The sequence below is a fragment of the Corvus kubaryi genome, unplaced genomic scaffold (assembly GCF_017639235.1).
Source record: "Corvus kubaryi isolate FWS band 111438036 unplaced genomic scaffold, C.kubaryi_AGA036_p1.0 37382, whole genome shotgun sequence".
Lineage (NCBI taxonomy): Eukaryota > Metazoa > Chordata > Aves > Passeriformes > Corvidae > Corvus > Corvus kubaryi.
This window is the reverse complement of record NW_024581124.1, coordinates 7445515-7468250: the sequence shown is the minus strand read 5'-3', so window position 1 is coordinate 7468250 and position 22736 is coordinate 7445515. Positions and strand designations below refer to the sequence as shown.

General features: G+C 47.9%; 1 protein-coding gene across 1 annotated transcript in view; it reads left to right on the top strand.

Annotated features, from left to right (window-relative positions):
• The window catches only part of TMEM132D (transmembrane protein 132D), a 207199-nt gene extending 185193 nt beyond the window's left edge, over positions 1-22006 (top strand). The window contains exons 6-9 of the mRNA XM_042034985.1: positions 13307-13512; positions 14525-14798; positions 16120-16311; positions 19140-22006. Of these exons, the coding sequence (XP_041890919.1) occupies positions 13307-13512; positions 14525-14798; positions 16120-16311; positions 19140-20309 (1842 nt within the window). The 3' untranslated portion in view covers positions 20310-22006. The remainder of the gene's footprint in view (positions 1-13306; positions 13513-14524; positions 14799-16119; positions 16312-19139) is intronic.
• Positions 22007-22736: the final 730 nt, after the last annotated feature.

Sequence of the window (22736 nt, the reverse complement as noted above, 5' to 3'; positions counted from 1 at the left end):
CGAACCCAGACTGTCTTACATCTTTCAGAAGTGGTTCAAGTGAAATACACTTATTGCTTCACAGGCCATTTTTGTAAGGCAAAAAGACAGATGCATGTTGAATAATTCACGGTCCTCGTTGCTGACTGAGAGAGATTTAACTAATTTGTCAAAATAATGACCTCTGTTCACAGCGGGGAGCAAGTGGTTTTGGATTACTTCTGTCCCTGGAGAGATGCTGGAGGAGCCTGGGTTCAGCTCAGCACCTCACAAGGGGCTTGTTTAGGGCTGTGAAATGAAAAGTAAGCAGTGGGGTTTGCAGAGGGTGGGAGGAGTGTGCGATGATGATGAGAGCTCCCTCTCAGCCTGGTGGATGCAGAGCTGCTTCCCAGGGAAGCCAAGGTGCCCAGAGGGGTTTGTTGGGCACAGGTGTGGCAGGCACTGAGCCCCAGCCCGGTGCCACTCACACAGCCAGGGCCACTGGGACACTGTGTCACACCTTAACAGTGCCACAGCCGTGCCCTGTTCTCATGGAAACCCCAAACTGAGGCAGCTGAGGGTGGGAGGGTTGTGTTGGTGGGGCAGGAGAGGACAGAAATCCCCTCCCTGCTCGGCGTCCCCGCCCACAGCTCCAGAGGGGAAGGATTCTCCCATTCCAATGCAAACTCTGGAGTCACTTTTACAGCAAGTGTGGCTTGGAAAACATTCTCTGGCTCTCCAGCCTGTCCGTGTTGGCTGATGCCAGCTTTCATCTGGCACTTGTGTATTGTGGCTGCTGCTCTGCTGTTGGAGCACAGTCCTGCTCAGATATGCTTCTCTGCAAGTGGTTCTTGGCTTAAAAAGGCACAGGTCTCTTTCAGAAATTTTTCATGCTTTGCTCTTGCATTATTTTTCCCCAGTCACTTCAAAGTGTTGGCCAACTTTCCAGAGCCTGCTGTGCATGCATGAGTACATGTATATTGCAACAGATCTTTCCTTTTTTTTCCCCCTAAGTTGTGATGTTGGAGATCTGAGTACTTGCCAGAGGAGTAGAACTAGACTTTGCCTAGGCAAACTCTCTAGCAGAAAGAGGACTGGATCCTTAAAACTCTTTGAAGTCCTCCTGTTACCAAGATGGAAATCTCTTTGTCCTTGTAGCTCTAAAGTCTGCCATTGCTAGCCATATTTCATCTCCTTTTCGCTGTGTTGAAGTGACTGAAATGCAGTGCCCTTGCTGGGGCGGTGTCTGAGTTACACAAGTGATTTCAGCAGCTTTTGGTCCTTGTTCTGTTCAGTACCAGCTGAGAAATGGCTCAGCTCAAGTTGGTGCCTGCAGATCTGGGCTTGTGGGACACTGCAGTCTGAGTGCACTGAGGAGTTCAAACTCCACTCCTTTTATCCTGGCATTCTCCTCTCCCTGCAGGGTCTTTTCAATCACTTCTCTTGCGAATCTCTCATCTCCTTTAAGTCTGTGGAGGTCTGGTCTCGTGCTTGGCTTGGGTCAGATCAGTCCTCACTGGTGTGCCTAATTAAAGTTTATGTATAGCCCATTACTGTTTGGGCAGAGCTTAGAAACACAGGACTTTCCCTGTGGGAGGGAAGAAGTGTGGCTGTTTGGGGTAGGCTCAGAGCTTACCAGAGTCAAAGGGCAGTCACCTTGATGGATGGAATTTGGCTCTCCTCAAGACTGGATCCTTGAGCACCCAATCCCGTTTGTTGGTGCAGGGCTGAGCCGTCAGCTGCCTGTGGTGTGTGTGTGTCCTGCCACGGCCCGTGGCACAGAGATGCCCAGGCTGGTGGGTCTGCACACTGCTGTGGTGTCTGGAGGGAGATGTGGAGCTGAATTGTGTGGGCACAGCTCCACTCCTCTGGAACTCCGAGCTTTTAGTGCTCAGCTGGCTCTGGGTGTTGTAAATCTCCACAGATGTCTCAGCTCGAGGATCCATGTGCCAACAGCCAGCCCAGGTGCCCCTTGCAGGTGTGCTTGGGAAGGTTTGGCAGAGGAGCCACCATCACCAGCTCCTCCTGTTCCACGTGCCTGCCTTCCCCTGCTGCTGCCTGCCCTCATGTGCAGCTGTGTCAGGACCAGGGCCAGGCTTTGTCATCCCTTTGCAAAAGGTGAAAGTGGGGTTCCCAAGACCTTGGTAACCACCTGTTGCTGCAGCACGAGCTGGATAATTAGAACTGACAACCCCTGTCTAGAGACTTCTTGGAAGCTGGAAAAATGAGAATGTTGTCAGAACAATAGCGATGCTGCTAGTCTGCAATGCAGTGATGGAGATGAAAGATGAGTGAATCCAAGGAGGCAGAGAATGTATCAGCCCAGTGCTTTTTTCTGACTAATTTAGAAGTCCAGAATGGTCTGAAAGAATTTACATTTCTCTTACGGTCTTAGAGAAAAAGCATTTTAAACTAGTTCCTCTATTTTTTTCTTTGCAAAGAAAACCAACAGCTGTTGGTTTGTTGGACCAAACCCACAGCAAATTTCATAGCGGTCATGCTTAAAACTACAATAAGGATGGTCATTTCTTTTTTCATCAGTTGATACAAAAGAATTTTTACGTTTTATTTGGTTTTAAGCAATTTTCCATAAAGCTATGAAAACCCTTTAAAGGAGGATCTTATTTTTTTCTAACAGAGAAAAAATAAATTTCACTGGAAATGAAGCCAGGGTGTGTGGAGGAGCTGCAGTCCATGGGGATGTGCAGAGGAGCTTCAGTCCACACTGCTCAGCACATGGTGGTGGCCTCACTCCGTCCCACCCACACCCTTGGAAGCAGCGTCTGTGTAAAAGGCATTTGAATTCAGTGGTGAGGCAGAGCTCTCCTCTGCACTTGCACAATATATCCGAAATGACCTGGTCAGGATGGATGAGGAGTGACTGGAAGCGAGGCTCAGGGCAACGAAGAGAAAGACAGGAGTTCTTTACAAAGAGAGGCTTGTTAACATAATTGTGTTTATGTGTGATGGCAGTGCCAAAAGAGGAACTGCACAGAGCCAGGGGAGTGTTGTGCTGTGCAAAGCCAGCAGGGAGGCAGGCAGCAGCCCCCGGCTCACACCGGCCCGTGTGCACTGCAGAGAGAGAAAAAGTCCCACGAGAGTGGCAGCAGCAAAGCCTGGTGCTCCCACAGGTGGTGGGGCCAGGGGAACCCTTCTCTGGGCTTCTTGGGGCTGTCCTGTGCAAGGCCAGGAGCTGTGCTTGGTGATCCCTGTGGGTGCCTTCCAGTCCAGGATACTCTGTGATTCTGTTAGAGCAGGGTCTGCCCCGGGCTGGAGTAACAGGGCCCTGTTGGGAGGAGAGCCCTGGGATTTGGGGTTTCAGTTCTTGGCTGGGTCACAGATGTCCTGTGAAGCTTTAGGCGTGGGATTTGGCCACAGTCTGGGTCTGAGCTCCCGGTGCCCGTGTGCTGTGGGAGCGCTCCAGCCCCAGCCTGCTGGGACAGCCAGGCAGCACTGGGACTGCTCTGCTTTTGGGCAGATTCAGCAATTCCTAAGGTCCTTCAGCTGCCCTGGGAGAGCACAGGAATTGCAGGAAACACTTTCCTTTGGTCAGACGGGTATTGCAGGCATTTTGCTCCCGGCTGCTCCCGAGGGCAGGGGTCTCACACACGGGATGACAGCCCCTAGAGCCGGCTATTCCAAGCTCTCTGTGTGTCTTAATTACCCTCCTCTCCCCATTGGTGCTTCACTGACTGGACCTGATGGATCTGGAAGTTTGACTGTCCCCTTTGCAGCCTGGTTTAGTCCGTAGGATTTGTCACATTGTTCATCAGCTCTGCTTCCCTTGGCCATCAGGTACTCATTACCCAGAGACAAGTGAGCAGCCTCCTTTTCACGAGTGCGAAGCAAAGTTGTTCTGTTGTCATTGCTCCTCTTTAGGCTTTCCTGGAGGGAGGGCAGTAATGCCATTCTCAGTTTAGTGAGGAAAAGCTTGGGGTGCTGGCTGTGTTTCTCGTTCTTCTCCTGCTTCACTCGGATGGCTGCAGTGAGTGACACAGAGTGCTCGTGGTTTCCAGATCGAGAGAGAAAGAGGAAGATGTAACTTAATTAACAGGAGCAAGAAAGCGTTCTCACATTGATTACAAACAATTGTGGCTCCTAAAATCTCCCGCACGAGGTGGGCTGAGTCCAGCAGCTTTCTGGCAGCTCATGAGACAGTGCCTGCCTGTCTGAGGCTCTGCTGCCAGCCCCGTCCCGCTGATTTACAGGATCGGACACGGAGCCGTCTCGGTGCTGTGCTCATCCCGTGCTGGCAGCATCGCCGCTCGCTGAGCATCCCGAGCAGCAGGTGGGCAGGAAGTCGCCACCTCCTTTTCCAGCTGGAAAGCAGGAATTGCAGCCCAGCCAAGAGCAAATGAGGGATGGCTCTGGCTGCAGAGGAGCGGGGAGCAGCAGCAGTGAATGAGGCCGTTTGAATTCTCTGTGCGTGCCCTGCTTGGCAGGGACAGAGCTGCACCCCAGAGCTGCCCCTGCCCTCGGCGGGGCCAGGAGCGGCTGCTGCAGGTGAGGAGGGGAAGGGCTGGCCCGAAGAGCTGCACATAAATGTTAATCAACAGCAAGGTGCAGTTGTGTAACTCCAGCACCTGAGCTCTTCCTTGTTTCTTACAGATTAGGCTTTGCAAAATCCCTGTGAAGCAAGGGGGATAGGATCCTTGTTTTACAAATACATCAAAGGGAGATTAAAGGCCGGATTCTTAGGGAGGTTTAACCACCAAACTCCCCTGGAGTTCAGTGGGAGTTAACACTTCAGTATCCTTGGGAGTATTGATCTCAATAAATTACACACAGCCATCTAGTAAGTGTGTGAGGGAGCTGGGAATCAATCCTGGGCTTTTGGAAAGGTTGTTCTGTGCCTTTACTTCCCCTCCTGCACGTGGGAGTAGCACTGTTCATTGTGCCAAAGGTACCACGGATTCTGTGTGATTGGATTTTAATTGAACAGAGTTTCATCGTGATGATTTTGTTTTGATTTGTGGCCCCAGTTGATTAAGCCTTATTGGGGAAAATTTGGCAGAGTTTATTCAGCCAGAATTTGTAGTCCTGTAAAGCAGCTTCATGAAATGATGCTAATTTCTCTGGAATTTCATTTCTGACAGAAAACAAAAGAAGAAAAGGATGCTACCAGGTTCCTGTTGTGTCAAGGAAACAACTTGTTGTGACATTTCCAAAATGAAATGTTTTGATTTTTTCATTTTAAAATAACTTTTCCCTTGATGTTATGTATTTTTACATAATTTTAATCATTTGAAATTGAAATGAAACTGAATTTCGTGACCCAAAAATGAAAGTAAATGTAGGTGTCTTGAAAGCCCTGCTGAAATGCAGCATTCATCCTCCAGGCAGCTCGACTGCCAGTCCCATGGCAGAGGGGACACTCAGCACATCAGGTGGCCCCTGGCTGGCCTGAGCTCAGTAGTCAGTGGGGACAAGCTCTTTAAAGGCAGCCCACAGACAGAAATAAATCACAGGTGAGGACAGAGTGTACAGAGATTAATGATGTGTTCACAAAGGGCTGGGCAGGAGCTGCTCTTCTCTCACTGCAACCCCGAAAAATGTATAAAATCTGTGCAAATCCACGGCACAGCGAGAAATTGACTGTTTGTAGTAGTGGAAAGGGGGGCAAAAGAAACAGAAGGGAAAAACCCACTGAAGTTTTATCCACCAGGTCTTGATTTTACAAAGCAAAAGGTGATTCCTGAGGAGAGGCTGTTAATGAGGGGATTTTTCAGTTGGTAACACCAACACACTGCGGGCGTTGTGTTGGATCACAAAGGAACTATTACACTTGCAGCTACAATTGGATGTTTGCCCAGAATTGTAAGGCCTTTTAAAATGCCCCATTGCGTATTTCACTCGGGTGTATTTGGCTGAGGATAACACATTGATGTTTGCCACAAAGCTGCAGAACAAACTAAAATATTTCTTAGAAATTAATTGCTATCAGAGCTCTCTTAATCAATATGCTCTGCGAGATGCTTCAGGTGGATTAGTGCAGTAGAAAACATTTTTCATGTGCACAGGTCTCTGCTAGTATCTGTTTGTAGCAGCGCTAGGTGGGCTTCCATCAGGACACTGTGGAAAGCCTGGCAGGAAACAAGACCCTTAAAAACGAAGGGAGATGTTTGTCTCTGGGTAGGAAAAGCAGATACAGCCGTGGGTGCAGTATTGTTTGGTGTCATGCTGCGATAGGAAAACCACTGCAGAAAGGTGCTGACACTTCGAAGGTGTGGACTTTCCAAATTCAGAGCACCCTCTGGTTTTTCTGAACCTGCAGAGTCCAGATGTGTCACTTGACCCTCCTCTAAAAAAGGCAAGGTCCTTCTGCACAGAGCAGGGAAGCAGCTGGAAAGGATGACAAGCTGGAAAGTCTTGAGGAGACAGCTCATCATGTCATAGGATCAGAGAATGGGTTGGGCTGGGAGGCACATCATCAAGGTTCAACTTTCCACTGTCCCCGGTTGCTCCCAGCCCCAATGTCCAGCCTGGCCTTGGACACTCCAGGGATCCAGGGGCAGCCACAGCTGCTCTGGGCACCCTGTGCCAGGGCCTGCCCACCCTCAGAGTAAAGAATTTCTCCCTAATATCTAATTTAATCATGCCCTCTTGCAGTTTAAAACCATTCCCTCTTGTTCTAATATTTATCACCTTTGAAAGGGTATTTTCAGATTTCAGCAGGTACTTCAACCCTCACAGTTAAAATTCAAAATATTTAAAATTAAGAAGACCTTATTCAGTGTAAATCTCCCCAAATGGGGAAAGCTTTGATCCAGGTGAGGCTGGGTTTGAAGTCTGTCTGGAATCCAGTCACCAGGGCTCAGGCCAGGTCATCCTTCTCTCAGCAGCTGTGGAGCAGCCCAGCCTGGGATGCTGAACCTGCAGAGTCCCTGAGCAGCCAAGGAGCAGGAGGAGCATCCCTAAACCTGGTGCGGTGCCATTTGCATTTACTGCTTCTTTCTGGGGAAGAAAATGAAGATCTTTCTCTGCAGCACAGGAGGTGCTGTAATTATGCCTCCAGAGCAGCTGTTCAGTGGTTGCTCCTGATTCCAGCAGCATCCGGGGTGGTTTTACAGATCTGCTGCTGCCATCGATCTGGTGATTCCTGATCCTCACACTCCTCAGGAACCCCAGACTGGGACAGGGCCCTTCTCGAGACCTACAGTGGGCTTAGGGCCGATCCACCCCTGTGCTGCAGCCTCATCAGAGTTATTTATCTGTGCCTCGCATCATTTCAGGCTGGGTTCAGCTATCTCAGAACGATCTCGCACCTCGGGTTAAGCGCGGGTGATTAAAGGTGACTCCGCCTCCCCTGAGTCATTTATAAGTGACTTACAGAGCTAATAATGGCCTCATCCTTTTGTACCTTGGTACACAGCTTGTGTTCTCAAGTCTTTTATAGCTCAAATGAGCTGCTTTTGCTTATTTATTTCTCTCCTCATTCATTTTTAATGGTTAGAAGAGACTCCCCCATTCTTCTTCTGACAGCAGTGATTTAGGCAGGGCTCATTATCATAACTTACGTTACTAAATATCCCCATTTATGCTGGTAGACCAAGGAAAATGTGTGCGGTGCTAAATCAGGAGAGATCCCATGAGCTTGCCAAGGTGGCAGGGCTGTGTTTGAAGTGTATGTTACATACAGAGAGTGCTGGTGTGGGGGAAGGATCATTTACAGCAACATGGATGGGGGCAGAGTGATTCCCAAATACAGATTTTTATGTGGAAATATCAGAGGCTTACCTTCCTAACTGGCCACCCTTGAAATGTAGAGACCTAAACTGCTCAAGGTACATCTTATTTTCAAAGACTTCGTAGGAGTTCCAGCAGAATTACTGCAGCAGAAAAGCAGTCTCCTGTGAGGGCTTTACTGTTATCCCATGGGAATTTAATAATGATAATGAGGTGGGGAAAGACTGCTACAGTTATTCCTGAGAGCTGACAGTGAAATGCTGAGTACCTCTTCTGGGAGTTATGATGTACATTCCCCTTCCCTCCCTCCCACTGTGTCTTTGGATTCTCTTCAGCGCAAAGCTAACGCAGGATTTATGGGACCAGAGGAATAGTCAGCCACAAATTCAGATCTCCCACAGACAGCCTGCACACCAGGGCAGTGGGAAAAGCAGTAAAATCCTTTTAGGAAAGGGATGGGAACAATGTTCACTGGAGACATGGATGCAGGAGGTCGGTGTGACAGGGACCGTGTGGGATTTGTGAGCAGCTTTATTGCTTCTTGCCACGTTCTCCCTGGGCTGGCTGAAGTCCTGCTTCCAAGAGTTTAGTGTGTTCTTCCACAGATAATGTAGCAAACAGTGAAATAAAATAGAGAAATTACTAAAAGCTAATTCCTCTGGTTTGTGATCCTACCCCAAGAGTGTACAGAAGGTGGGGAGTTTTAGAGGACAGAGATGACCCCTGTTCAAACAGCACAATCAGCCTTTTAGAGGTAATGTAAAAAAGAAGTGCCTTGGACCAGCAATGCCCTCCTTGTGTTTGCCAGGGAAGGGCTCTGTGTTGGAGTGGCACAGCAGCATCCTCTGCACAGCTGCAGGGCTGCCAGCTGAGCTTTGGGCTCGGTTTGGGGGCACCCAAAGTACAGAGCTGCACGTGGGGCCGGGCGCTGCAGATTTGCACGAGGAGCTGCAGGAGGAAGCAGCAGTGACTTCGCTCTCTTCCCTTTGCTGACAATGGGACTGGGGGTTTGAATTCAGTGCTGAGCACATCTGAAATGCTCCACTCCGCACATTTTTTTTGTAGCACTGATGATTGAACTCCACATCCAGCTTGCCAGAAGCTGCGTGTCTGGTATGGGCGTGGGGCACTTGGAAATGTAATTCCTGCCTCTGTGCTGTGCTGGCAGTGTGGGACGGACCTCTGCCCTCGGTGCCTGGCACTCAGTGATTAGATGTGTGTGTGTGACTCAGAGGCAGCTGTCTTAGCTGTTCACTGATGTCAGAAAAAGAGGGGGACCTGCAGGAGCCAAAAGAAACCCAAAGCACTTTTATAACCTACCAAGTTCATGCCCGAAAAAGGCCATTCAAACCTCAGTCCCTCAAGAGATAAAAGCCCTGTACCGAGAGAATTTCTGGAGCATCTTGTGAACGCTAAGTACAGCCTCGCTTAATTAATGGAAGTCAGCTCAGTGTAGTTGTGTGAAAAGCTCCAGTGACACAAAGCCTAGAAAAGCTTTAGCAAGGGAGCACAGCACCAGAAGGGTTTAATGGCATTATAATGTCCTTGAATCACGGTGGCCACAACACAGAGATGTATTCCAGCAGTACATTAGCAGTAAAAGAAAATCTACTCTTTCTCTCTTGAGCCGTTCTCACCTTTACTGAAAACTGGAGTTGCCGTCCCTGAGATACCAAAACTCAAAAGCAGGAGGGGGAAATGAGAGATGGGAGGGAGTCCCTGGATTTTGGAAAGCAAACAGCTTGGTTTTCCCCACAAATCACCCACCTTGCTCCAGTCCCTTTGTAGCTGCTGTTGCGTTTCAGACAGTGTTTGCTGGCTGGCTGGGATCTCTGTTGTGTGCCCAGGCTGCTGCAGCCCCACTCTGCCGGGCACTCCCAGGGCATGTGCAGGGCTCCCTGGTGCCTTTGTGCGCTGCTTGGATGCTCTGCAAGCACAGCCGTGGTGAGGCCAGCGTGCTGGGCAGGGGCTGGCGGCACTCCAAGCCCCTTTATATGAATTAATGCTGAAGGAAAGGAGCTGCCTGCCCGGCTGAGGAGCTGGAATCCTTTGCAGGCTGGGAAGGGAAATGCAGGCTCAGAAGGGGCTGTGGTAGCCGAAGCCTCCCTGGGCTCTTCCCATCAGCATCACTGGGAGAAGCCATGAGAGAGGCCCCAGGGCCCGTGCCAGCTGTGGGGACAGTCCCCAGAGTGCCAGCTGCCACTGCCTGGGACAGCCCTTCCTCCCGTGCATGTTTGTCCTGCAGAGGCTCAGCTGAGGCCCAGCAAACTCGCTGCACAAGATACTCCCTCTTTCCCAATAAACAGCTTGGAAAACACAATCTCAGAAGAGACAGAGAAGCTCGATTTTTCTTCTCCCCCCCCCATCTTTTTATCCCTTCTCTGTGCTGGAAGATGAATGGTTCGGATGTGTCTGCAGGAACACGGGCATGGCTAATCTGCCTGTCTATTGATGACCTGTTTCTGAATGTGCTGGCCTGATTTATGAAAATGTACTGTACTTTGCCCCATGTTTTGATGTTGCTCTGTTAGGACTGCATGCAAACTGCAGCAGAACAGTGATGCTTATTCATCCCAACAGTGAAGGGCTGGCTGGGAACTGAATGAGCTCATAGTTGTTGCCGACTTCTCTTACAGCCAGGGAAACAGGCACAGGCGGGTATCCCAAGCATAGCCATTTTTTTCCTGACCGTCAGTTTGTTTTATAAATCATAATCTTGAAGGCATAAGGTATGTATTTATTTAATCATTCATGTAGTAGTCTTTTAGGGATGGATTCTTTTTTAACTCTAGTTGTGCAGTAAACCCTGATAAAGTTGGAATCGAGGTCTGTTTGCCTGCCAAATTTTCTTTGTCTTGTTATTGCTTGAGTATTAATGGATTCCAAATCTGAGAGTCTGATTCCCATCTCTAACTAGCATAATTCAGCTGTTATCTCTGTGCCTGGGAGAGTGTGTGTTGAGTTCTGTGTGCTGGGCTGCTCTTTACATGCTCACAGATAATAAAAACAGCAGCAAAATCCCACCTGCACTGTGTGTGTGTGCTTCAAAAGTGACTGTTCAGACAGCAGAGCCTTACCCAGGCCAGGAGAGGTTTGGCAGGTGCCCTGCCAGCAGCCCTGGCCGAGTGCAGAGCAGGGAACACGCAGGGGATACACGGGGACAGGCAGGGGACATGGAAGGGACATGGAAGGGACATGCTGGGGATATGCAGGGGACGTGGAAGGGATGTGGAAGGGACATGCAGGGGACACGAAAGGGACCTGCAAGGCCCAGCGGCTCCACACGGTGGTTTGGAAGCTCAGCTCTGATTTCTCTGCTGCCAGGCACAAAAGCTTACCTGCTGCCCTCAGTCACTGGGAAGTGTTTCAGTCCCTAAGTGCCTTAAGACTTCAGTCCTAGGTTTATCACGTTTAATGGTCTAATGTGTTAATTAGCTAAGATTGACCAATGTGAGGTGTTGGTAGCTGGAAGCAGAGGTGGCAAGCTCTTACCCAAGTGCTACCCAGGAAAATCCTGGTGTTCAGAGCATTCCTTTGTGCCCCTGGTCCAGCCTGCAGAGCACAAGGGCGAGTGCAGGAGCCCAGGGCCATCAGCCCCTGGGCTGGTGTGACCTCGGGGCCACTCTGTCTCCAGCTTTATCTATTGCCTCGCAGGTGGAAATCAGCACTCTGAGGCTCTGCCCAGTTTCTCTCCCCACTGGTGTCTCAGGGGAAGTGGGGAAGGCACAAAGCAGCAGACAGAGCTCATTAGCACATAAGAGACTTGTCTGGTGTGAGAACAGCACTTAAAATACAAAAAGGCAACAGGGATAAGCACCGTGCCAGCAAGCAGCAGACGATTTCCATTTAGCGAGAAGCAAGGTGGGAGAAGGAGCAGATGTGCCAGGCACTGCCTGAAGGTCTTCTCCCCTCCTGCCTGTCGGACAGGCTATCGCACACTGCAGGAGGGAAGCACGGTGCAGTTCTTGCCCTGAAAATATCCCACTCACAGTAGTGTGGCTCCTGCAAGAAACAGGAATGTGTGCTCTGGTGCTGTGGCCCAGACATGCTGCTCCCCCAAGGGGATGTGCTTGTGCTTCCAGCCTCCCCTGCAGCCATTCCTGCAGGCTCACATCGAGCTTCTCTGGAGTTTTGCCAAGTCCCAGGCCAGTTGGGATCAGCACTGTGGGGAGTGGATGTAACATCAGTGCCCGAGGCCCCAGCCAGCCTGGGACGTGTCTGTGCTCAGTTGCCTGCGCTGAGCTCCTCCCCTCATGTTTTGAGGGGTTTTTGACAGCAGCTGGGTTTTCCTGCTGGGCAACACACTGAGATTGGATCCTGACAGGAGCTGTTAGGAGCTGATGTAAAACAGGCTTACACGAGACAATCCCCAAACCCATAAATCTGCTTCTAAACAAACTCCTTACTTTCCTGCTGAAACCGACAGCAACTACAGGAGTTTGACCTTAAAGCAGACTTTGCTTGGGAAGGAGACATTGCAAAAGCCATGATAACCTTTTCTTGGTGTGTTACCTAGGCTCAGACAAGCCAGGATGGAAATGCATTCACTGTGGATCTGTCTGGGAGGGGGGTGTTGTTGTTTAAAGATAATAATATCAGGAATGCAAATTATCCTACAAAAGCTGGTGATATTTAAATATGATTTAAATTCATTTAGCATTTAAACAGAAAAGTAGAAAATGGCATTAAATTCAGATGAGGATGAGACTATACATTCCAGAGTGAGAAATATTAAACACATTGATGGAATGGAATAGAAGGGCTGGCTGGTAATGGATTGTGAAAAGAGTTCAGGGTTCTAATAGATCATTCCTTCAGATCATCAGCACGGTAAAGTGGTAGTTAATAAATTATTTGACGTGCACATTTACTCATATATTTTAACTAACTGTAATGAACAGGTCCTGTCAGCTCACCTAGATCCTTGCAGTAACTGTTAAATTGCTCGAGTGAGATTTACTAACTCTCTGCAATATTGATGTCCAGAGCTGCAGGTAATAAATAAAGTGACATCAGGACTGGCTTGAGCTCTGCTCCAGAGTTGTGTAAGGCCTCTGCCAGGCTGGCAGCAGGGAGGAAGCTGTTTGGGCCCAGTGGACAGCCCTGGGCATCAGTGAGCTCTTCCCTGGGATTCCTTTTGGTTGTGACCTTCTATTCCCCGGTACCTGTGGCAGGACTCGTGAAGAACTCTGTCCCATTCTGGGGTTGATTAGAAAGGTCAGCCCCTTCTCAGTTCAGTTACCTCTTCCTGCTCCAGGTGAGTGGGGCTCCTTGGGCTGCACACAGGAGAGCAGGAGGACTGGGAAGTCTGGCTGAGCTTTGGGGAGAGGAGAGGAATCTTCTGTCCCTGCCATTTTACTAGATCTGTCCTACGGTTGGAGTGGGAATTAAGGACAAAAAAAAAAAGCTGTTCTCTTATCTTAAATTATACTAGAACTGTTTATAGCAGGAAAAGCCAGCCTGTTAAAACGATGCTGAATTATACAGGCTATGAAGGGCACACCAGGCACCTTTCTCGTTAGTCCTAGTTGTCCTCTGAACCTGGAGCTAGTTTAAACCTAGATCCTTTCTCTTCCTCCTACTCACTTACCCAGCATGTAGTGAACTTTATAATTCATGAAGAGACTCATTAATTTTTTTTCCTTCTCCTTTTTATTTCCAGGTTTCTGACAGATGTGACTATGTCTTTGTCAATGGGAAGGAAATGAAAGGCAAAGTGAATGTCATAGTTAATTTTACTTACCAGCATCTGAGTGCCCCTTTAGAAATGACAGTCTGGATTCCTCGTCTCCCGCTGCAGATAGAGGTCTCTGACACAGAACTAAATCAGATCAAGGGGTGGAGAGTCCCCATCATCTCTAATAAGAGGTAGGTTTCATTAGAGGATGTTCATTCTGGGCTGTGCACTTGCCAGGGACCTGTCAGGGCCAGTGGATCTGAACATGCTCATTTGGCCTTAATGCAATTCTGCTGTAAATTTGAAGGTCACCAGACATTTATTCAGTAGGCTCCTGCACTGGACTTCTAAGGGAAATGGAAACTGCAGGCTGCACGAACCTATATTGGAAATCAATTTCCTTTTGTAGCACTAAGGACTGAGATGGGAAGAGCCAATTGGTCAAGTTAGGCAGGATCAGGCACGAGACAGCAAGGAGACATCAGCAGGAACCAGCTCTGGCAAGGCTGGTCAGTCTCCAGCCTGTTCACAGGTCCTGGCAGTTCATGGATCCATTGTCAGTGGTCACAATTAGCACATACCTGTTTCAGATCCCTGTAGGGTCCCATGGCAGTGATCAGAGTCCCAGAGTCAGGACAGAGCTTTCAGACTCTGCCAGTGCCCACAGAACAGAGGATGGATGAAGCAGGTCAGAACTGTCTGCATCTGTTGTCAGTGTTATTAAGAACAAGAGAAACGAATTGATAGAGTAGGTACTTGGTATTCCCACCTGCAAATGAAGGCATTTGTGACAGGTTTCTGTTAGTACCAGAGCAAAGACATTTTGGTGGAGATGTGATTTCAAATTGTACTGTACAGAGAGGGATGTGTGTGTAGGTGCAGAGGAGATTTCCATGGCAACACAAAGATGTTTATGGGAAGATCCAGAAAGAAAAGAAGTGTGAACGTCCGGAAAGCAAGGACTTGACATGGAAAATAATGGAAGATATTTGGGGGGGACAGTGTGGTAGCAAAGCTGGGAGGCCAGTTGGTGATCTCAAGTGCTGTCCTGGAGTTATGAACAAGGGAAACAGGATAAAAGTGGGAGAACCTGAAGGAAGCAGCTTGGTCCCACAGCCAGGCTGCAGACTTAGGTCAGCAGCAGCTCTCCTGTTCCAGGCTCTCCCAACACAGTTTCACTTCTCCCTGCTGTTGTCCCGGCAGGCCGGCCAGGGACAGCGACGACGAGGATGAGGATGAGCGCAGGGGCAGGGGCTGCACCCTGCAGTACCAGCACGCCATGGTCAGGGTGCTCACGCAGTTCGTGGCTGAGGCCCCGGAGCCTGGGGCCCCGCTGAGCTTCCTGCTGGGCTCCGACTGGCAGCTGGACATCACCGACCTCGTCAGGGACTTCATGCAGGTGGAGGAGCCGAGGATCGCCAGGCTGCAGGACGGGCAGGTTCTGGTTGGGCTGGAGCTTGGAATGACCACGATTCAGGTAAGGAAATCACTGATGTGTTCTGTTCCTCCCTGGGCATGGGGTGATCCAGCATTAACAACAAAACCTGGAGCCAACGATTTTTGAATGCAAAAGAATTGCAGCAAGAGCTAGAGGACATGGAGGAGATAGTTTTCTCTCCTTATCTTGTGCCCCAAAGTATAGTAGATCACAGTTTTATTTAATTTTATCCAACCTGTATATTGGGAGGCTTTTTCTGATTATTTTTGTCTAAGGCTGCTTTCGAAGCTGGAGCCAGGATAAGGGTTATCACAAGGCATGCAGCTGGTGGAACAGCTCAGTCTTCTCCCAGCCTACACTGACAGAGCAAAGAGTAAAGTGAAAATTAACTAGAGCTGGTTAAGGAAGTGAGACTGGAATATAATATTAATTAAAAGAAAAGGAAAAGGAGATGGGGAGAGAGAGATTGTTTCAGTGATACTGAAGTAGAAAACATGTTAACAAACATTAGAACAGGGAAAAAAATCTCTCTCTCCAAACATGCTTATCATCCCAAAGTGTCAAAGCAGAAACAACCAGCACACCTGTCGATACCGAGGTTGTCGAGGCTGCAGAAATTGGATTCTTCCTGCAAAATCTGTAAAGATTTTCTGAATGCCTTTCTAAAGCTCTGGAACTTACAATGCTCCAACCAGTGCACACAAAACTGTGCAAAGAAAAATCCAAGGGTAAAAAGCTGAGAGCAAGTTGTCTTTAAAGAACACCTCTTATAAGCTGCTTTAAAAATGCTCTGTACCCTGTATGGATCATTAAATTCAACTCGCTTGCTAATGAGCGTCTTTGGATGTCATGTATCACTGCACTGACCTCTGTGTGTATTTTCTTAACCAAAACAAATTTTCTCTGTCAATTTTGTATTCAGTACCATGAGAGGTTATTGTAGCAATACATTACCCTTTCTTTCCATAGGATAGAAATAAATACAGTTTATTCAATGGACTTTAGATAAATTTACAGACTGCATTTTATTTATGGTACCTCAAAACATGAGGATTAATAAAATACTTAAATTTCACATGAAGATTACATTTACAGCTTGTTACTACACCTGAAGCAGATGTAGTTGGCACATTGCAGAGGTGAGTGGCACATCTGATTACAGTTGCATAGGTGAAAGGTGTTACAAGGCCCCTATGATTGCAGAAGAGTTAAAGAATATGAGTAGCCCTTTTTAATCATATTTTAATAGTGTCTGCTGTGTGAAATTCTTCCCATGACCATAAACATCCCTTGTCAGCACAGTTCTGTGTGGTATTTTATGTACAGAATGGCTGTTGCTAACTTCAGTTTTTCTTCTCAGATACTGTCCCCGCTTTCAGATGCCATCTTGGCTGAGAAGACAGTGACAGTCCTGGACGAAAAGGTGACAATAACTGACCTGGGAGTGCAGCTGGTGACAGGACTGTCCCTCTCTCTGCAGCTCAGCCCGGGAAGCAACAGGGCCGTCTTTGCTACAGCTGTAGCACAAGAGCTGCTCCAGTCCCCAAAGCAGGTACTGGTGCTGGGCTGTGGGAAGGACCCTGCTCTGAGTCATTGCAGCTGACATTTCCAGCTGCTGCAACCAAGCAGATTTTTACTAATAGTGTGCTAATGAAACTTCTGCTTATGGGACTTCCCCGAAGGCCACCAAGGGCCCTAAACAGAAAAACAAAGATCTCACAAAAAGGGCACTGTGTTTAAACAGCCCCAGGCACCAAACACCCCTCCTGTCATGGCTGATCCCATAAATAACACAGGCAACTCAGTGATGTGTCAGAATTGAGCACCAGCAGTCCCCTTGCACACACCCACACCCCCCTTTTCTGTCCCATCCAGCACCTACCACATTCCAGGACATCCTGCCATGTTCAACCTCTCACCACAGATATCCAAATCAACCCTTTAATTCCATCTTTACATGAGAAAGTGATCTGTGTTGTGCCCAACTCTTCTTCCTTTAGTTACTTCCTGTGAGCACTTTAAGAAGTCAGGGAACATCCCTTTCATTCTGATTCATTACTAGAATGTGAATCAGCATCACTGACTCATTTCCTGATTCATGATTTCATAAACCATTTTTTCCCCCTTATTACTCTTAGTTCCTTTATTAGGAACCAACAGTTACCAAGGGCTTTTGGACTTTGCCATGTCCTCATCAGTCCCTGCTTGGTATTTGTCCTTGTGCTTCTGTATACATTTGAAATTTAAACTTCTTTTCCAACCCAAATCCATCAGTCTGGGACTTTCATCAAGGATGCACGGGGCTCTTAACACTTAAGCATGTTCTGAGCTTTAAAGGTAAATGATCATGGCATGCACATTTGAAGTCTGGCCAACTGTTGAGGTGCTCTAATTCATCACAGAGTCTTATCCTTGGGATGCAGGATGAGAAATAATGCAGAGCTGCTGTCTTTATGGGGTGATAAAAATCAGGCTCCCATAGTGTTCCAGGAGCCCAGGAATCGATGCCAGGCAGGTTGAGGGAAGGCCAGTAAGCTAATCCACTGCTGACATGGGGAGTTACACAGGGTGCCCTGAGTCCAGCCCAGGAGCAGGCGCTGATGGCAGTCAGTCCCACTGCTCTGGCATTTCAGTTCCCAGAAATGGAGTCTGGACAGGTCCTTCCCTGGATGCAGGGGTGCAGTCAGGGCAGCACTGGATCCACACTAAACCAGAGAGGGAGTTGTGTGCCCTCCTCTCTGGAAGGGCTGACTCTGGTTTGGAAGGCAGCTGGGTCCCTCTGTTGCTCAGGACATGATTTTCAGAGCACAGTCCCTATAAGCAAAGCACTGCAAAATGATTAAATGATTATGCAGCTTTAAGCAACACAGTGGGAGGATGAGAGCTGATGACACAAATTCTATGCAGCCTTCAAGAAACATCCAAAGATTAATAAACACAAAGCCGGGATTTATGACAGTGTCAGCAAAGTCTTAGGGCTCTGTCCTGAAAGAGACAGAGGCAAATCTCCCATTGAAGCAGGGGGAGCTCCGTGGCTCTGAGGATTTCGGAATCAGGCCAGTAGATTATGCATGATACAATCCCAAAAGACTGGAAGCTTATTCTCCATGCTCTGAGCAGGTGAATGACTTTGTGCTAGGAACAATTTAAAGGGTAATCATATGTATTTGTTCTCTATACATATGTGGAGTTAGAATGTAAATACTGTCTGTATGGAAAACTGCTTATTTAAAGAAACAGGACTTTTATATTCATGGTTTTCACAAGTTAATTTGTTGGCTGGATGTCTGTCTGTCTGGCAGACTGTCAGAGCAAGGTGATCCCAACTCTGACCAAAAGCCCATTTCAGACAGTAGAGAATCCACTGATGGAGCCAGGAGTCTGTCTGGTGGGGATTCTCCAGTGTCTACTAAGGTGCAGATATGCCCACCAAACCAGGGCGAGTCAGACCATCAGAAGCAGGAATGAGATTGCAGGAGAGCAACCTGAATTTTGTCTGCAAATGATCAATGTAGGAATACAAAGATTTTGTCAGATAGCACAACAATTTTCAGTAGCCATTTGAGAGTCCTTAGAGAGCCTGATTTTCAGAAATGGGTGAGGACATGTTTTCTGAAATTTAAAAATACTTTAAAATGTTTCAAGTTAGAAGCCAGAAGTCAAGGATCCCAGGAAGGCTGCACCATTAGGCACATTTGTTCCAGAATTGGTACCCAGGTCGGATTCATTTGCATTCAGAGAAAGCCTCCACGCACACTGGAGTACACAATCTGCATTGCTGTGACACAAGATTAAACTTTATTATTGTCTTGCTTTTAATTGCTAACAAGCGTAAAAATTACCCTGGCCATTTCCTAAAGAAGCAACTGATGGGTTTCCTCTGCTTACACAATCTGCTAATTTAATTTGAGAGACAGAAACCAAGGAGTGATGGTATGGAGTCATGTATGGGCCTGTTTGCTATATTAGCTGTCTTTCAACGTGTGTTTTGTGTAATAAGAGGAGACTTTGTCTTTTAAGTAGTTTAGAAATAACATTGGGGTTTTTTATTTAAATATACAACAGTAAATGATCTCAGTCACTGGTAATGCTTCCTGACATGCAATTAATTATGGTGCTGAAGTGGATTCTGCAGAGCCCAGGGGATACAGCTCCTTTAAGCACCTTTGTGGAAACAAATGTTATTATCAACGAGTGTTTTAGACTAGTATTTCTCTTCACATCTTGGCAAGATACTAATTTCACTGCTCTTCCTATTTATTTCTTTTCTGATTACTAATGGTACATGGATCTTGTGAGGAGGAGGGAATAGACCAGAATGGAGCACGTTTCCCTCAGTGATCATTCTGAGTGTGTGCATATTTGTCTTACGTATTACAGGAGGCAGCCATCAGCTGCTGGATCCAGTTCAGTGATGGATCTGTCATGCCCCTGGATATTTATGACTCCAAAGACTTCTCCCTGTCAGCCACCTCGCTGGATGAGAAGGTGGTCTCCATCCACCATGACCCCAAATTCAGGTGGCCTGTGATTGCTGCTGAGACCGAGGGCCAGGGGACCCTGGTGAAGGTGGAGATGGTGATCAGTGAATCATGCCAGAAATCCAAAAGGAAGAGCATCCTGGCTGTTGGGAGTGGCAGCATTAAAGTGAAGTTTGGGCAGAGTGATGCCAACCCGAACATCAGTGACAGCAAGCACAGGGGTGTTGGTGTCCACCTGGAAAACCACGCCAGCGACCGGCGCCAGAAAAACCCCTGGCAGGAAAGAGGGGATGGGCAGTACTACAGCTCCTCCATGGGCCACGAGCAGGGCAGGGGCACCACCACGCACAGGTCTATTCTGAGCAGGAAAGAAGACAGAGAGAGCCTCCTGGATGATGACAGCCAGAACCTGCCCATAGACTTCACGAGCTTCCCTGCACAGGTGGATCTGCCAAGAGACAACGGAGACTCGGAGGAGAACGACCTGGTGCAAACACCCCGGGGCCTCAGTGACCTGGAGATCGGGATGTATGCTCTGCTGGGGGTCTTCTGCCTGGCGATCCTGGTGTTCCTCATCAACTGTGTCACCTTTGCTTTGAAGTACAGAAACAAACAAGTTCCCTTCGAAGAGCAGGAGGGCATGAGCCACTCTCATGACTGGGTTGGGCTGAGCAACAGGACAGAACTCCTGGAGAATCACATAAATTTCTCATCCCAACAAGATGAACGTATCACAGCCATCGACAGAGGAGTGGACTATGAGGAGAGCAAATACCTCCTCAGCACAACTGCCACCAAAAATATCAATGGACAATCTTTCAGGTCTCCTGAGTCCACATTCACTGAAGGGAAAGAACAGAAAAGTGAACCAACCACCTCTCCTACCTCTAAGAGGAAACGGGTTAAATTCACCACCTTCACCACCATCTCCTCTGATGATGGGTGTCCAACTGTCAACTCAATCTTGATGAGTAATGAGGATGACATTAAATGGGTCTGCCAGGATATGGACCTGGGGGAGTGCAAAGAACTTAAAAACTATATGGAGAGATTACACGAGAATGCGTAATGAGACACGAAAGACTTTTTTTGTTTGGTTTGTTTGTTTGTTTGTTTTTCATTCACCTTCTGCCTTTAATTTTGGGTAGTGGGGCAAAATGTTGTATTCTAACAAGAATCAGCTGGTGGATAATAACTCAGTGGAGCCCCAAGAAGCCGCCCAAAAGCAGCTGGGAGAGCAGAGATCCTGGACAGCTCTTAAAATTCAAGTCTTCTCTGTGCTCAGAGATGGAAGTGAGAGATGTGTGTGGTTTTTTGATACACGGTAAGATGAAAAAAGAACTTAGAAAAATAATACGGTCTCATTCTCTGAGCTTTCCCAGGAAATCAATAAATATAACAAACTCCAGTGCAGTTTGGATATTACAAAGCTCACACAGCTCTACTGTTCAATATTGCAAGCTTTGGTTAAAAGCAAAAGATTGGTCTCAGAATAAATAGATCCATGAAGGGAGCATGGCGTTCGAGCCACGTGCAGAGAATATTCATCCAGGAACATTAATTTAAAGCTGACAAAAACCAACAGTGTGAACGAAGCAGCTCCCAGAGCTGAGGAGTCATGAGTTTCCAAAGAATCTGGAGGGGATAGAGGATAACTGGGCTGTTTACAAACCAGCATGTTTGCCTCCCAAGCACTGACAATGGATACACATATACAGTTCAAACTGAAATTCTTTTTAAGTAGATGCCAAGGTAATAAACTTTGCCAGCCAATTTTCGGTATTTCTTAATTTGTAAAATAGGAGAGGATATAATCTATACTCAGAACATCACTCGTATTAAGGAAGGTCTGTTTTGGAAAGTTTGAGAGAATGAGCTATTTTTAAAAGCCCACTTTATTTGACTGTCCTGTTCTGAATTTGTATTCCCAGCCATTTCCCTGGACCCCCATCTGGTATCCTGAGGGCACTCACCAGGATCAGGCAGCCTTGGAAGCTGTGGTTCCTTCCCTCCCCTCCCGTGCACACTCACTCCTCCTTGGCTCCTGCCAAGCACAGCCCTGCTGGTACCACACTGTCCTGGCTGTCCATGCTGTCATTTCCCAAAGCTGGCCACTGTCCCTGGGCTCAGGGCCACTTGTGCTGAGCGGGACACCACCAGCAGCTGCCTCTTTGTGCATCCCCTCCCCTAGGGGAGGTAGGGTTGTTCAGTTTCTTGTGCTTCCCCCCTCTTTAGCCCCCTGCCCAGCACGTTTAGAGGGCACTGGGAGGTCACAGGGGAGAGCTGCACATCCAACATTGAACCCTGCACAGCCAGACTCAGCAGATAACATTGGTTTCTCCCAGGGGTGATGATAATCTTTTGTTTTCTTCTGATAAGGATGTACATATGGTAGGATTTCAGTGATTACCCTTCCAACCTGACGTGCCCTCCAGCCCTCAAACCATGACATTTCCTGTGAGGTCCAACAGCAGTCTCCAATGGCCAGTGACAAAGTGCCAAAGCACTAACTAAAATCCAGGTAATGGATTTTATATATACAAATATTTCAAGTTTTCCTTTATTTTCTGGAGTAAGTCCTTGCCCCCTTTTTGTTAAGTCTTCCATCCTTGAATCTAGGTTGCTCAGTTTAATACACGCCCGCCCTCCCACAAACACTTAGATTGAATCCCTCTATATTTAGAATGTACTGTAGATTGTAAGAATGTAATATATATATTTATAAACATGCCAACTGTGAATAAAATTTGCATTTTAGTGGCTTCATCTTTTTTCCTACTCTGAATGCCTCTTTCCTTTCACTGTCAGAAGGTTTACCCTGCAAGAGCCTGGCAGCAATACGGAGCTGTGTCCTTTGATGAATCCAGGAACGCTCATGGCACAATCCCCTCACGGAGTTTTACACTGTGCCATGGTGGGGCAGAACACACAGCTCCAACAACGTGTTATGCTACAAATGTCCGTGCAACCAAGTCACCCTTCCAAGAGTTGAAACTATTTGCAGATAAATCCACATGCTGTATTTCTAGCCTGAAAGCCCAAAAATGTGAGTTTCTGGGTTTGAGCTCTGGTTTTCTTCTCTTGGGAAGATCCACATTTGGCTAAACACCTTTTAAGGCAGTTTTAGGAGAGTGAGTAAATAGAGCAAATGTGCCCAATACTTTGGAGATGAGATGGTCTTTGGTTTCTTTCAGCACCTGTGCTCAAGGCTTGGATGACCCAGTGCAGGACGAGGTGCAGCAGCAGCAGCACAGTGCAGGACGAGGTGCAGCCCTGAGGACAGGACAGTGCAGGGTCCAGACAAGCTCTGGGTGAGCTCTCAGGTGAGGGAAGCAGCCTTGGTGCTGCAGCAAAGCGTGGCAGCCTCCGCGCAGGTCCAGCCACCTTCCAGCCCAGCCTTGCCTCCAACTCTGGGGCTATTTTGGGTGCTTTTTGCACATCACTACGTGGTGTGTGCAGTGAGGCAGTCGGGCTGAGAGTGCCCAGGTCTCTCTGG